Source organism: Mustela putorius, unplaced genomic scaffold (assembly GCF_011764305.1).
Source record: "Mustela putorius furo isolate JIRA1106 unplaced genomic scaffold, ASM1176430v1.1 tig00003853_pilon_pilon_pilon, whole genome shotgun sequence".
Lineage (NCBI taxonomy): Eukaryota > Metazoa > Chordata > Mammalia > Carnivora > Mustelidae > Mustela > Mustela putorius.
In genome coordinates this window covers 53,187,167-53,200,203 of record NW_025422005.1, presented here as the reverse complement: position 1 = coordinate 53,200,203, position 13,037 = coordinate 53,187,167, and the positions used below count along the sequence as shown (strand labels likewise).

Genomic DNA, 13,037 nt, shown 5'->3' with positions numbered 1-13,037 from the left:
AAAATAAAATAAAATAAAATCTTCACTGAACTGTCTTAAGATAGGAGGCACCAAAAGGAGGAAAAAGACAGGCATTTGTTAAATCACAACTCAACATTTACTGAACATTAGTCCTGTGATGGTACCTTATAAAAATTCAGTTTCTGGGGCGCCTGGGTGGCTCAGTGGGTTAAGCCACTGCCTTTGGCTCAGGTCATGATCTCAGGGTCCTGGGATCGAGTCCCACATGCGGCTCTCTGCTCAGCAGGGAGCCTGCTTCCTCCTCTCTCTCTCTGCCTACCTCTCTGCTTTCTTGTGATCTCTCTCTGTCAAATAAATAAAATAAATAAAATCTTTGAAAAATTCAGTTTCTGCCTACCAATATCCTGATGATTTATTTGCCCCATCAACTTCCTCAGGTTTTATCTGATTCTCATTTTCAGTCTTTGCAAGGAGAGTTGACTTTCAAACAATTCACAACATTTTAACAGTTTTTCTTTGGTAGTTTTCAGCATAAAGAATCAAATTTTTAGATAGTTATGTTTCATATTCAGGTCACCAACTGGTACTTTGGAACCTACAAATAACTCTCATGGTCTGGTTACCATGGTCACACCTTCTCCTCACCGCTGGGCACAGGCACCCCCCCCCACACACACACACACCCATCCCCTCACATTGTATACTCAACTGCTCTCTGTCAACACATACACATCTCCTGGCCCTGAAAAGATTCTTTGATCACTAATAAATCAGCTTGGAAGGGTCTTGGAAGACCTTAGGAAAACAATGATTCAGAACCTTTTGGGGAATCTTAGACCTTTTTGAAAATCTGAGAAAAACTGTTCTCCTCATACATAAACAAAATGGACATACATATCACTTCACAGACTCCTTGAGAGAGCGCCGAATCCTAACCACTAGACCACCAGGGAGCGTCTCACAGACTCCTTGAAAACCAAATTAGTAATCTATGCTGTATTTCAGTGTTTCTCAAACCCCTGACTAGGATTCACAGTAAGAAACACATCTGACATCAAGACAGTCTGTACCTACATGCATAAACAAGCCTAAGTACCCCTAACAGAAGTTTCAGTAAACAATGGTTACCCTTACCAGGTGCTCTGGTGTGTGGCATTTTCTATTCTATGTCATCTCTCTAAAATGTTGTTCAAGACCCACTACATTACTTCTTACCATCCACAATCTGAAGGGCAGTGATCCCGTCTAAAATTTCTCCATTTTAAGGAATCTAAGATCCAAAGGAATAAAGGGTCTTGTCCTTAGTCACTAATAAATTAGTGACTATCCTGACTCCCAACCAAAGGCTCTGTCCAAAACAAAGAGAAACAAATTTCTAAATACCAACTCCCCTCAAAAAGCAGCTAGGGATTTGAAGCTTAATACACGATGACACACTGAGAAACTGAGTGGTAAAATTGCAAACAATAGGGAATATTAGCCCCATCCAGAGCCTCCAATTGAGACAGTCTTAACTTTTTCTAAAATGTGAGCATGGCCTAGCATGACATGGCATATAAGCAATTTCTTTTTTCTTCCCCAAAACCCTTTCTCTGGCCACTGAAAACAACACGGGGAAAAATAACACTCCTGAGTTCATTTAAATACTTTGGATTACACAGGCGCTGGTTCTGTTTGTTCACCAGAGGCTGGCTTAGCAGTGGGAGAGGCCCTCTTTCCACTTGCCAGGCCCATGCATACATAGATCTTTTCCCCCACCTAAGGCTGCTTAATTAAAATTTAAACATCAAAACCACAGATCAATACAGGGATGTGAATGATCCAGAACCTATTAGATATTAATACTACCAACACCAACGACCCCTGCCCCTTTTAAAGCCTCAATTACAGAAAATTGCATTGCTTGGGAAACTTCATTACAAATAGTTCAGTAGGTTAAAATATCGGCATCAGGCTGTTTGTGGCTTTGGGGTTTTGCTTTCTGTGTCTTGGCTTTCTGGTGGTTTTTGGTTTGGGTTTGGTTTTTTGGTTTGGTTTGGTTTGGTTGTCGAGGGGGGGGCTTTTTTAATGTGGAATAAACATCATTGACCATCACAAGGTGGGAATCTTACAACAAACCACAGAGTAACCGGGTAAGGGTCTGGGGAAGACCAAGGGGGGGGGGGGGATGCCTGGCGTAAAGGGAGAAGACTTGGGGCCTGTATCGTCTTCCTGGTCACGCAAACAACTTAACTCAGGGTGTCTCAGAGTGGCTCGGTAGGCGCAAGTAACCTGCTGCGTGCCAGCCTCCACCTGGGCACCCCAGCCCCGGTGTCCAAGGGCAAAGTGCTGGGACCTCCTTAACGCGGAGCTCAGAGAGAGGAGAGGGTGAGGTGCAAACCGCTGCGCAGCGGCTCGGGTGTGAGAACCGCGAAAGCCAGAGGGGAAAAGGGGGGCGGGCAAACCCTAAAATTAGCGCTCGGGAAGCAGAGGCTGGGCACGGCGGCACGGAGATGGCGTCTTCTGCTGCGGCGGCTGCCCTGGAGCTTGCGGGGGGGGGGGGGGGCGGGGGAGGGGTGGCTTTCCCGGGAGCCGGGCCCCTCTGTGCCTTCCACTGCCACTCCGACCGGGAGCAGGAGCGACGCAGCAGGAAGGGCTCCTTCCGGTAACAGGGTCGGGAAACACGTGTAGCCTCCGGAGACCTTGGGGTCTATCGCTCCTCCCCCAACTGCGGCAGAAAATGTAAGGAGCGTCAGAATTTAAAACCCTAGAATCCCTGTTATTGAACTAAAAATTTGGTTGGCTCATTTTAGTAATACTAGCCCTGTCCTTCCCTGAGTTTTCATTTAAATCCATTTTTCTCTTCCCCCTTGCCTCACACCGAATTCGAGTAATGGGGTAGGGGGTGGTGATAATGAACCAGGGATCTAGAATAGAGTCTGGAGGCCAGAGGGGTGGGGGTAGTTTGACTGTGAGCACCTCTGCAAGATAAACAGTTTTGAAGGTCAGTGATGGCTCTCCATTGGGTCCTCCTGAAAGGATTAACATTCATTAAGGAATTCTCTGTCAACATTTTTCTTATAAACCCAAGCTGTAAAAGTCCGAAGTATTTCAGATATTCCAATTGCAATAATGCATTGAAAACCTACATATTAATTAACTATTGTGAACTCTCCAAAAATAAAATTATCAAAATCCTGGGAGCACTTACAAGAATATCTGTAAAATGGAAATGTGTGTTATTCAACCAAGATTAAATGAAGACTGCAAAAATATTGTTTTATTTGGTAGCAAGGATATGGAAAATTGAATGACACAATATTTGGAAACCAGAAGCCAGTCATTTAAAAAAAAAAAAAAAGAGTCATGTTTATTACATAACCAGAATTTTAAAAATAGATATACACAGTAATTTAAAGTCGGCCATCAATACAAACTAACCATATCTGTGAAGTGACATTTCATCCCTAGATCTTTTAGCCTCCCCTCGGCAGTTGGCCCCTTACCTTTATTTTCAGAATCTTTCATTCTCTCTTTCCTCCCTCTGCTGCAAATGAGCAGGAAAGTCCAGCTGATTCTGCAAACCTGACTTTTGATTTGTCATTCACAGAAAGTCAGCGGTCTCAGGGGTGAAGTCCCTCAACGCAGGAGCACCCGAGCTCTGATAATTGCCTGCAAGTCAGTGTGCGGGGTGATAATTTTGCTTATGCTAGAGCAGAAAGGATGGGGATGAAGGCCGACGTAAACACAAATTCCAAAACATGGCATGGAACTGGATCTGGAGTCTAGGCTTGCCTTTCCTTCTCTTAGATAAGGGAACCAAATGTTTGGTGCCTCCTAGGCTCTGTAGAGATTCGGTTCAGGTTCAAAGGGGGAAGGTCTGTGCCATGTGCCAAGCTTATTCTCAAAGGGAGACCATGATTTCGGAGAGAATTAAGAGACTTGTGCTTTGTTTTCTTTTTCATATTCATTCATTCAACAATTATTTCTTCTACTCTGTGGCCCAGGTTCCATGCTAAGTAGTGGGGTCTAGTCCTACTCCTCAAGCTGCTCACAGGCTGTTACAAGACAGAGGCATACAGTGACCCATGTCTGCTGCATGGACACAGATTACTGAACCCATTTCATCCGGGCATAAGTTGATGGTCAAGAATGAGCCAGAAATGGGCATGAGGAAGCAAGACCATGGGAGCCCTCTCTTAGAGGGCAAGGAAAATTCAAGCAAATCTTTCAATCATCCAATTCCAGCTTACTTTCAATCATTACATAGCTCAGATTCGTTCCTTCATTCCTTCACTGAACAAATGTTTATTTGTGCCAGGTAGAATTCCATCTGTTAGGGACTCAGGAGTGCAGGAAACAGACCAAATCCTGTTCTTGTGGCTATTACATTTTGGTGAGAGTATTCAGACAGACTATAAACAAACAAATGTAAACATACAGTAAATGGCAATAAATGCCATGAGGAAAAATGAAGCACAGTAATGAAGTAACAGACATGCCATTTTAAACAGGTGGTGAGAGGAAGTGACATTTAATTTCTTTTACGAAAAAATGGATCAGGGTCATCATAGTCCCTTCCAAATATCTTCACTCTGATTTTTTTTTTTTAAGTGCTCACTCCTCACCACCTTCTCTGCTCCAGGTGTACTCTAGGTGATGGGGAGGGAGGGTTATTTCCCTTTATAAATGGGTAAATTGATATCCAAAAAGATGAACACCCCAATTCAGGACCTCACTAAGCTGTAAGAAGAGCAACAAGGAGAAAACCTACCTGTTACTCTCATTCCCCAGAAACTGCTGGGTTAAATGCAATACTGACATGGACAATCTGCAGGAGTGGGAGTTGAGATAAGAGGGTCGAAGACATGTCTCTACCACTATTAACTGAGTGGTGGAAGTAGTGACAACCTCTCTGGCACCAGTTTCCTCATCTATAAAGTGGGGCTAATCATACCTGCCCTGCATATGCCTTTCAGAAGATCAAAAGGGAGAACAGACATGGTACTTGGCAAACTAAGCCCTATATAAATGTGAGGTATAATTATCAACATACTTGGGCACATTTAAAAGAACTAATTGCTAGCATGCACCTGGTCATTACTGTAGCCCGAGTCAAATATAGCTGTAGAGTGAAAGCTTGCCATGGCCACTAGGGGTCCTGGAGTTGATTTCTAGCTGCCACAATTGAAAGACTCCCTGAAAGTTTTGGAAAATCTTAAGTATTTGGGTTTTGTTCCCATCTTTCCTTGGCAGTGGGTAATATCTTTATGCTTCTCTTTGACAACTCAAGATCAGTGAGGAAAATCTGCCTTCACCGGAACTCCTTGCTGGCCACCAAATGAGCCATGTTGGTGCACAGACCACAAAAAAACAGGTTCCTCCATCGCCAAGGACCAAGTCCGGGATGGCCAAAATGTGCCCAGTTAGGAGCAACCTTGGGGGCAGAGAGGAGAGAAGAAGTAGGTGGTAAGAAGCCACCATTTGTGCACTTTTGTTCAATAAATATTCGTTGTGCCAGGCACTGCTCTGAGCACTAGGAAAGACACAGTGCTGTCCTCAAGAAGCCTGTGGCTTCAGGACAAGAGGTTCCTAAGAGGTATGCTGATTTACTAATTAGATAGAAGAATGCCAAGACTTGGGTTTGAAAGCAGGAGAGATGGTTCAAACATGGGCTCTGCTATGTCCTGGCCCCTAAAGTAAGCTGAGACCCTCCCCTACACTTCTCTATGTTTATACTTCCTGATTTGTAAGACGAAGACAATGATAGCTCAACCAAGTTAGTACATGCAAAGTGCATGGCACAAAGCCTGACACATAAAGTGAGGGCTCCATAAATGCTGTGAGACTGATATTACTACCTTGTGACCTGGGTCAAATTTACCCCTCTGTACCTTCTACAGAAAATAATAACTAGCTTGTAGGGCTGCTGTGAGAGTTACACATCAGAAAGAATGTACAGACCTTGGCATAAAGGAGTAGGTACCCCCTGCCAGCCTCACTCCAGGAGGTGAGTTTTAATCAAGTAGGCTTTCCCAGGAAAAAAAAGGCTAAGGATAGGAGGAGTGAGGAAGTGGGAAATGGGCTTCCACTTAAATTAAAAAGGAAGCCGATTGTTTCCAAGAATGTGGTCATTTCCAGAGGTACCTACATTTTACCCAACATTGTACTTGAAAAGTTTCACACATATGGATAGCTGGAGGCATTGCATGGTGAACATCTTTGACTAGTTTTGCTCTATTTGCATTATCACATATCTGTTCCTCTCTATCCATCCTTAATTGTTGTTGTTGTTGTTATTTTTAATTAAGTGGAAAGAGGTTTGCAGTCCTCTTCAAATAAAAAGAGCCTTCACTTTCCCTCCTGCTACAATATTTACAAAAGCCTTTGACCTCTGCTTCTGGGGCCATTCCAAGCAGGGTCAGGTGAATTCTCCGAAGCCTTGTCTCACCCTACAGTAAACCTCAAACCAGTGGAGGGACCAGAATGGGCTCAAGCCTTGGAGCTTTCCAAAACAAAGCAGTGTCTCCGACAGACCCCGCACTTCAAAGAAACTGGTACCAAGGATCTCTGTAAACACCCATTAAGGAAAATGATGCCCTCTGTCAATAGCTGGGTTTAGCGAAAGCTCAAACAGGCTCCACTGGCCACCAAGTCCTTTCAAGGCTCTGCACAGTCCTTGTCTTGTTTGATGCCACTTCTGAGTCACTAGACCAGTGAGTCATGCCCAGTAAGGGAGGCCATCTTGAGAGCAAAACCAAACAGAATTTTCAAGAACAATGAGTGAAACCCTGAACTGAAAAACAATCAGGCTCTTTATTGTCCTTGTAAAACAAAAATGAAAGAAAAAAATGCTGCTGTTAATATTGTGGGTTCAACTTGCCAGCTGTAAATTTTACACTGAAGAAAAAAACAAACGAAAAAAAGTTTTTATATTCTCTTGGAAATTTGAGAGCAAAAGAGGCTTGAAGGCTATGTCCCACATTAGGCAGACCTAATGACCTTTCAGTGACTGGCCTAGACCCTCTTCTAAAAACATGCTGAGGTGGTGACAGCAGGGTGGCTTCACTTTGTCTTCCTCCACCCCACCAGGCCTCTGGAAGGTTTGCTCAGAGCATCCGAGTGGCCATAAAGTGGCCATAAAGGCCATAAAGTAAAGAGAGAAAAATTGCCGCCTGGGGGTGGAGGAAGGTTTGCAAAGAGGGTCACCACACAGGAGGGCAGCATGAGTATAAGAAAAGCTGCAGAGGCTCCCATGAAGCCAGGCTACAAGGCAAAGGAAGGGAACTGATACATGGAGCACCTACTCTGTGTCAGGCACTCTTCTCACCATCATCTTCAGATGTTTATTGATAACTTAGATTTCAAGCATTACTGAAAGCAAAGACTTTCACAGCACCCTGCCTGGGTCTGAATCCCAGATTATGAGGTGTGTAACTTTGTTACTTAACCTCTCTGTGCTTCAGTTTTCTCATGGTAAAACAGATGGCAAAAGAAGTTTACTGTCAGAATTAAATAAAATAAAAATATGCACCATTTTGGACAGTGGCTGGCACAGAGTAAAACAGTACGTACGTGATAACTCTTGCCATTAGTACGTACGTGATAACTCTTGCCATTCCATCTTTTTTAGATGAGAAAAATGAGGCAGAAAGGAGAAGTGACTCGCTAAAGGATACAGAGCTAAAAAGTAGCATAGCTAGGATACTTTGTTCTCAAAACAACATTGTGAGGGAGGTGATACCATCTTCCTGTTATAGATGAGAGTTTGTAAGCCCAAGAGGGGCCTGGTAACTTGCTCATGCCATAAGCTGGCAAATGAGAGAGTTAACATTTTAGAAGACACATTTGCTGACTTTAAAGCCTTTGCACATTGCACTAGGCCAGTGCTTCTCAAACCATTCTGATGTTGGCATATATCAGAATTATTACAAGGCTTGTTAAAACAGATTGCTGGACCCTACGTCTGGAGTTTCTGTGGTAGTTCTGAGGTGGGGTCCAGCACTTTGTGTTTCTAAAAAGTTCCAGGAGAGGCTGATGCTGCTAGTCTGGAGACCACACTTGGAGAACTAATGTTTGACATCATGCACCTGTATGCAGAACAGATCATAGAGAATAGGGCCTAAAGATTGTAGGTCAATGAGTTTTTCCCACTCTGGAACAGTGTTACTGAATTCACAGAGCCTAGCAAATATCCTTGTATTTACAGAGGCCTTTCATGTTTATGATCTCATTTGATCTTTCTAATATCCCTCAGGAGTAATCATTATTTCCACTCAATGTGATTTGTGTTTAGGGGTGGGTACATGGTTAGAAATGGCAGTGAAGGATTAAACCACAGATCGCCTATCCTTCTCTCCAAGTAACTTGTCCTGGAGAGCACCATCTGCTAATGGAGACCGACTCAAGTTCTAGTCTCTGTCTTTCCATGGAATATTGCAGCTCCGGAAAGAGTTCTTTGCCCCACCAGGATTTCAGGGAAGTAATTTCAGGTGGGAGAAACTCAGGGCCAGTTTTCCACCATTGTTTCAAGACCTACTTCTTACAAAACACTTTCACCAATCCACCGACCATTCACTCCCTTCTCTATGACATAAAAGCTTTGATATTTGTCTAAAATATCGTTCTCTAGAAAGTTTGGAAGCATTCGGGGTGTTAATTTCCTTTGGGCACAGCCTGTTCATATTCCCATTTGGAATAGCTTGCATGCTTAGCTATATTTTTTTAAGTTGTTTGGACATGTAAGCCAACAAATTGTTAGATAAGAAAAAGACAAACCATTAAGTTAAAACAAAAAATGGGGAAAGACGTGAATAGGCCTTATTCACACATGGCCAAAATTCATGTGAAAAGATCTTTACTTCATTATTTGTTAAGGAAATTCAATACAAAACAACCCTGCAGTACCATTTCACACCCATGGAATTGGCAAACATTAAAAAGTCTGACAGTTCTCAGTATTGGCAAGAATCGCCCACACTCCTGGTAGGAGCTAGATTAGCACAAATGTATGGAGGTCAGCTATTTTTCCAAATAAAAAAGCATATACCTTTTAACCCAGTAATTATTCTTCTAAGTATTTATCTTACTTACAGTAACAAGAATGCATCTGCAATTACTAGTAGTAAATTGCAGATGCATTCTCTTTGGCTGTGTGTGTGTGTGTGTGTGAGTGTCTAGATAGATAGATAGGACCTCCTAAAGGATCTTTTCATTACAAACATATTTATTGAATGTCTTCTATATTCAGGACACAGTGTTAGGCTGAAAAGATGCCAAGATTCCCCTAAACCTAAAGCTTCTCACTTGCAGCCTCCTGGTGGAAAAAAAAAAGGTGGGAAAAAAAAGATGCTGTGAAAGACCTTTTGGTTAGTACAGAAGGAACACCTGCCCCTAAGGAGTTCCCAACCATGCTTTATTCCCATAGGTTACTAAGCTTTCCAGTCCTGTGACTAACCATTGTTGGGAATATGATCATAGGGTACACTATCTGGACTAAAATTAATAAAAATAATAACTACCACCCTGTAGACTACTGTGTACCAGGCACTTTATATACATTAACTCATGTAATCATCACAGTAACATTGTGACATAGGAATTATCATCTCTATTTTATATATGACATATAACTGAGTTTTTAAAAGATTTAGCACCTTGCCCAAGATCACACAGCTTACTACTGTGCCACTTACTAATGTCAGATTCTAATCAGAGTCTGGCACCAAAACACATGATTTGAGATACCCAAATTGGTGTCCATCACTTATGAGATGATGTCCCATCATTATGAGAAATTCAGGCCACCTTTAAAAAAAAATTAAATGGGGAAATGGATTTCTTTTATTGCATGATATTTATCAATTTTACTTCTCTCCATGAGTATAGATTTTGGAACATGTTTATTTTGTGCAGGGAGATGTGGCAGAAAGAATGCTGTATGGACAATCAGGCTTGAGTTTGCCACTCACCAGTCATATGACCTCCTGCAAGTCAGTCTCTTACTTCACCTTCCTCATCTATAAAATGGGAGAAATAAACACCATCTGCCCTTCCTTCGTCCAGTGTGCTGTCAAGATTGAAACAAGATCTTGTAGTTGATCTATTCTATAAACTGTAATGTATAACAGTAGTTTATGGGGACTAGAGCTTAGCAGCGAACAGGGAATCACCGCAGACAGGTTGGAATGGGGGTCGGTCCAGATGGGGAAGACCCTGAAGGTAACCTTGGGTTCAGATTCATTCCCGCCCCCCCCCTATGGCTACTGCGTTGCGGGCAACTGGCCAGGTGTTGGGCGGGACGCAAACCTGAGCAGACTGTGTCCCAGAGGCAGCCATAATGTCTTATAATATAAGACATTATGATGGCCTTATCTCCAGGTTGTATGGGAGAAGTAGAGAAATAGTGATCAACCATTATTCTACTTAAGAAAAAAGAGGTGTGGGGACTCCTGGATGGCTCAGTTGGTTAGTGCCTTAGGCACAGGTCAAGATCCCAGAGTCCTGGGATTAAGTTTTTCATAGTGTTCCTTGCTCAGTGGGGAGCCTGCTTCTCCTTCTCCCTCTGCTGCTCCCCCTTGTTTGACAAATATATAGAATCTTTAAAAAAAGAAAAAAAAAAAAAAAAAGAAGAGAAAAAAGAGGTGTGGTATGGCGGTGGGTTCCAAGAAGCCACGGGTGACCTCTAGGACAGAAACAGAGAAAAGAGGAGAGGACAACTGTATACACAGTATAGAACTGGCTTTAAACACTATAGAACTAGGAGACTTATTCTAACCCATTTTACTACAGTAGAAATATCCAGGTAGTCCTCTTTTGTAAACATTTACACAACACCTGGAATTACATTCTGCATGTAATTATCACTCAAGGAATACTTCTTGCATGACTCTTCTTTTCAACTCCTCAGGCAAGCTAAAGTAGAAGGGAGGTCAGCCTTCAGACTTACTAAGGTCTAGTGGCAATGGGCAAGGGATTTAATTGTGCATTGACCAAAAGCAGTAAGATGTTCTTTGAAAGCCAGCAAGATAACAATACCAAGTCTTAGTCTAACTACCAACAGTAGAAAAGCTTGTTTCTAACTCAATAAATAAATACTTAAAAGATAATTCTTGCTTTGAGTCAAATTTAGTTTTAGAATGTTTACTCTGTGCCAGCACTTCACACTTATTAACTCATTTAACTCATCGACTCATTTAATCTTCAAAACAATCCTGTGGAGGGGGGGCAGAGGGCTGTATCAATGACAGGACCGGGGTGCAGTATAGCTTTTGCCCTGCATCAGGTCGGCCATTTTAGAAATCAAGGCATGTCAGTCTCTCAGAAAAAGGCATGCCATCTCTCAGATGATAGAAACAGATGGAAAGGACAAGACAGGACACACACACACACACACACACACACACACACACACAGTCTAGCAAACAGGTATCTAGAAAGTACCAAGCCCGGACGTAGGGGAGGCAATGATGAAACAGATGAGAACCCACCCACGTGGAATCTGTAATACCCAGTGAACAGTGCCAGAGGCCCTATTCAAAAAGAGGTTACAGGTGGCAGAAACCCCAGGAAAGGCTTCACAGAGGAAAAGGCATTTGAGCCTCCCTGATGGATGGGCAGACTGAGATGAGGGCATGGCCACACTGAATACACACAAGTCAGTGAGCTAGCAGATCATGTCACAGCTTTGCTGAGAACACATCAGTAGCCTTCCAGCCCGCTTTAGAAATAAAATCCAAACTCTTCTCATCATGCCCTACCCAGACCTTGATCTAGGCCCTGCCTCCCTCACTTTCCCAGTGCTAAGCTCAGGCACACTGGGAACCTTTTCCACTTGTTATTGTCACTGGCAGGAATGCTCTCCCCAGGCTCCATGCTGGAGTAACTCCCACTCAGTGTTCCGGTCTCCGTTTAAATCACATTGCCTCCGAGAGGTCTTCCCTGTCCATCTGCCTTGTAAGCCGGGGCAACTCTGCCTTCTTTCCTCTCCCAGCACACTCTGTGGTTCCTTCCCAGCACACAGCAATCTGTAATGGGGACGTTTACCTATCTGAGGGGTATAATGTCTGTTTCCCCCTCTAGAAGAAGTGCCACGAGCTGGGCCTTTCCTATCTTGTTCACCCCAGGCCCCCGCACACGGGAAGAGCTCAATAGAGATTGTGGAAGGAATGAATGGAGTGAATCAGTGACTGAATAAATGTGATTGAAGGCCATGGTGGGGACAGGGTGTACTGTGTTTAGGAAGTAGTTTATGGGGACTAGAGCTTAGCAGCGAACAGGGAATCACCGCAGACAGGTTGGAAAGGTGGTGGGTCCAAATGGCGAAGACCCTGAAGGTAACCTTGGGTTCAGATTCATTCCCCCCACCATGGCTACTGCATTGCAGGCAACCGGCCAGGTGTTGGGAGGGACGCAAACCTGAGTAGACTGTGTCCCGGAGGCAGCCTGAATTCCTCCCGTCCCCAGTCAAACCTACAGACAGGGGCTTTTGCAGGAAACAAACTGCAACCACCTGGCCCAACGAGAGGTGCTCAGGGGTAGAAGGAGAAAGGGGACCGCGCCGAGACCGGCCCCTGCACTTCGCTGAGCAGCCCCGTGAGAGCCTGGAAGATCGGGCTTGTCACAGGGGCCGAAGGTCGGGGTGGAGGGTCGCCCGGGCCAGGCCAGACATCCAGGTCGCGCCGCCCCCCACCCTGAGGTTCCAGGAACCGAGAGGTGGGCCCGAGATGCCGCCTCCGGCTGCGGGAGCCACCGCGGCCCTCCCGCAGTCCAGTCCGCGCCAGCCGCGCGCTGTAACAGGTCCCCCCGCCGCGACCACACTCACCCTGCGCCGCCTTGGGAGCCGAGCGCGTCCTCCACAGCCGCCGGGTCGCCTTCCACGGCCGCAGAGAAGAAAACAGCCTCCGGCTCTTCTTGCCGCCCTTCTCAGTTGCTCCCATCTGTGCGCCCGCGCCCCTCCCCCGCTGCCGCCGCCGCCGCCCGAGGCTGGCCTCGCGCTTCCCCGGCCGCCGCGCGTCTGCAGGTGCGGGGCGGTCGCGGGGGAGGACGCGCCGGCCGGGGGAGGAGCTTGCGGCCGCCGGGGAGGGCGGGGCGCGGGG

General features: G+C 44.9%; 1 protein-coding gene across 2 annotated transcripts in view; it reads right to left on the bottom strand.

Annotated features, from left to right (window-relative positions):
- DNAJC6 (DnaJ heat shock protein family (Hsp40) member C6) overlaps positions 1-12,979 on the bottom strand; it is a 137,983-nt gene extending 125,004 nt beyond the window's left edge. Inside the window, exon 1 of one of the 2 annotated variants that reach the window (XM_004762946.3) lies at positions 12,764-12,979. In XM_004762946.3, coding sequence (XP_004763003.1) covers positions 12,764-12,878 — 115 coding nt within the window. In that variant the 5' untranslated portion in view covers positions 12,879-12,979. Of the gene's footprint in view, positions 1-3,446; positions 3,675-12,763 lie in introns of those variants that run through there. The other variant, XM_004762947.3, reaches the window with a different exon arrangement.
- Positions 12,980-13,037: the final 58 nt, after the last annotated feature.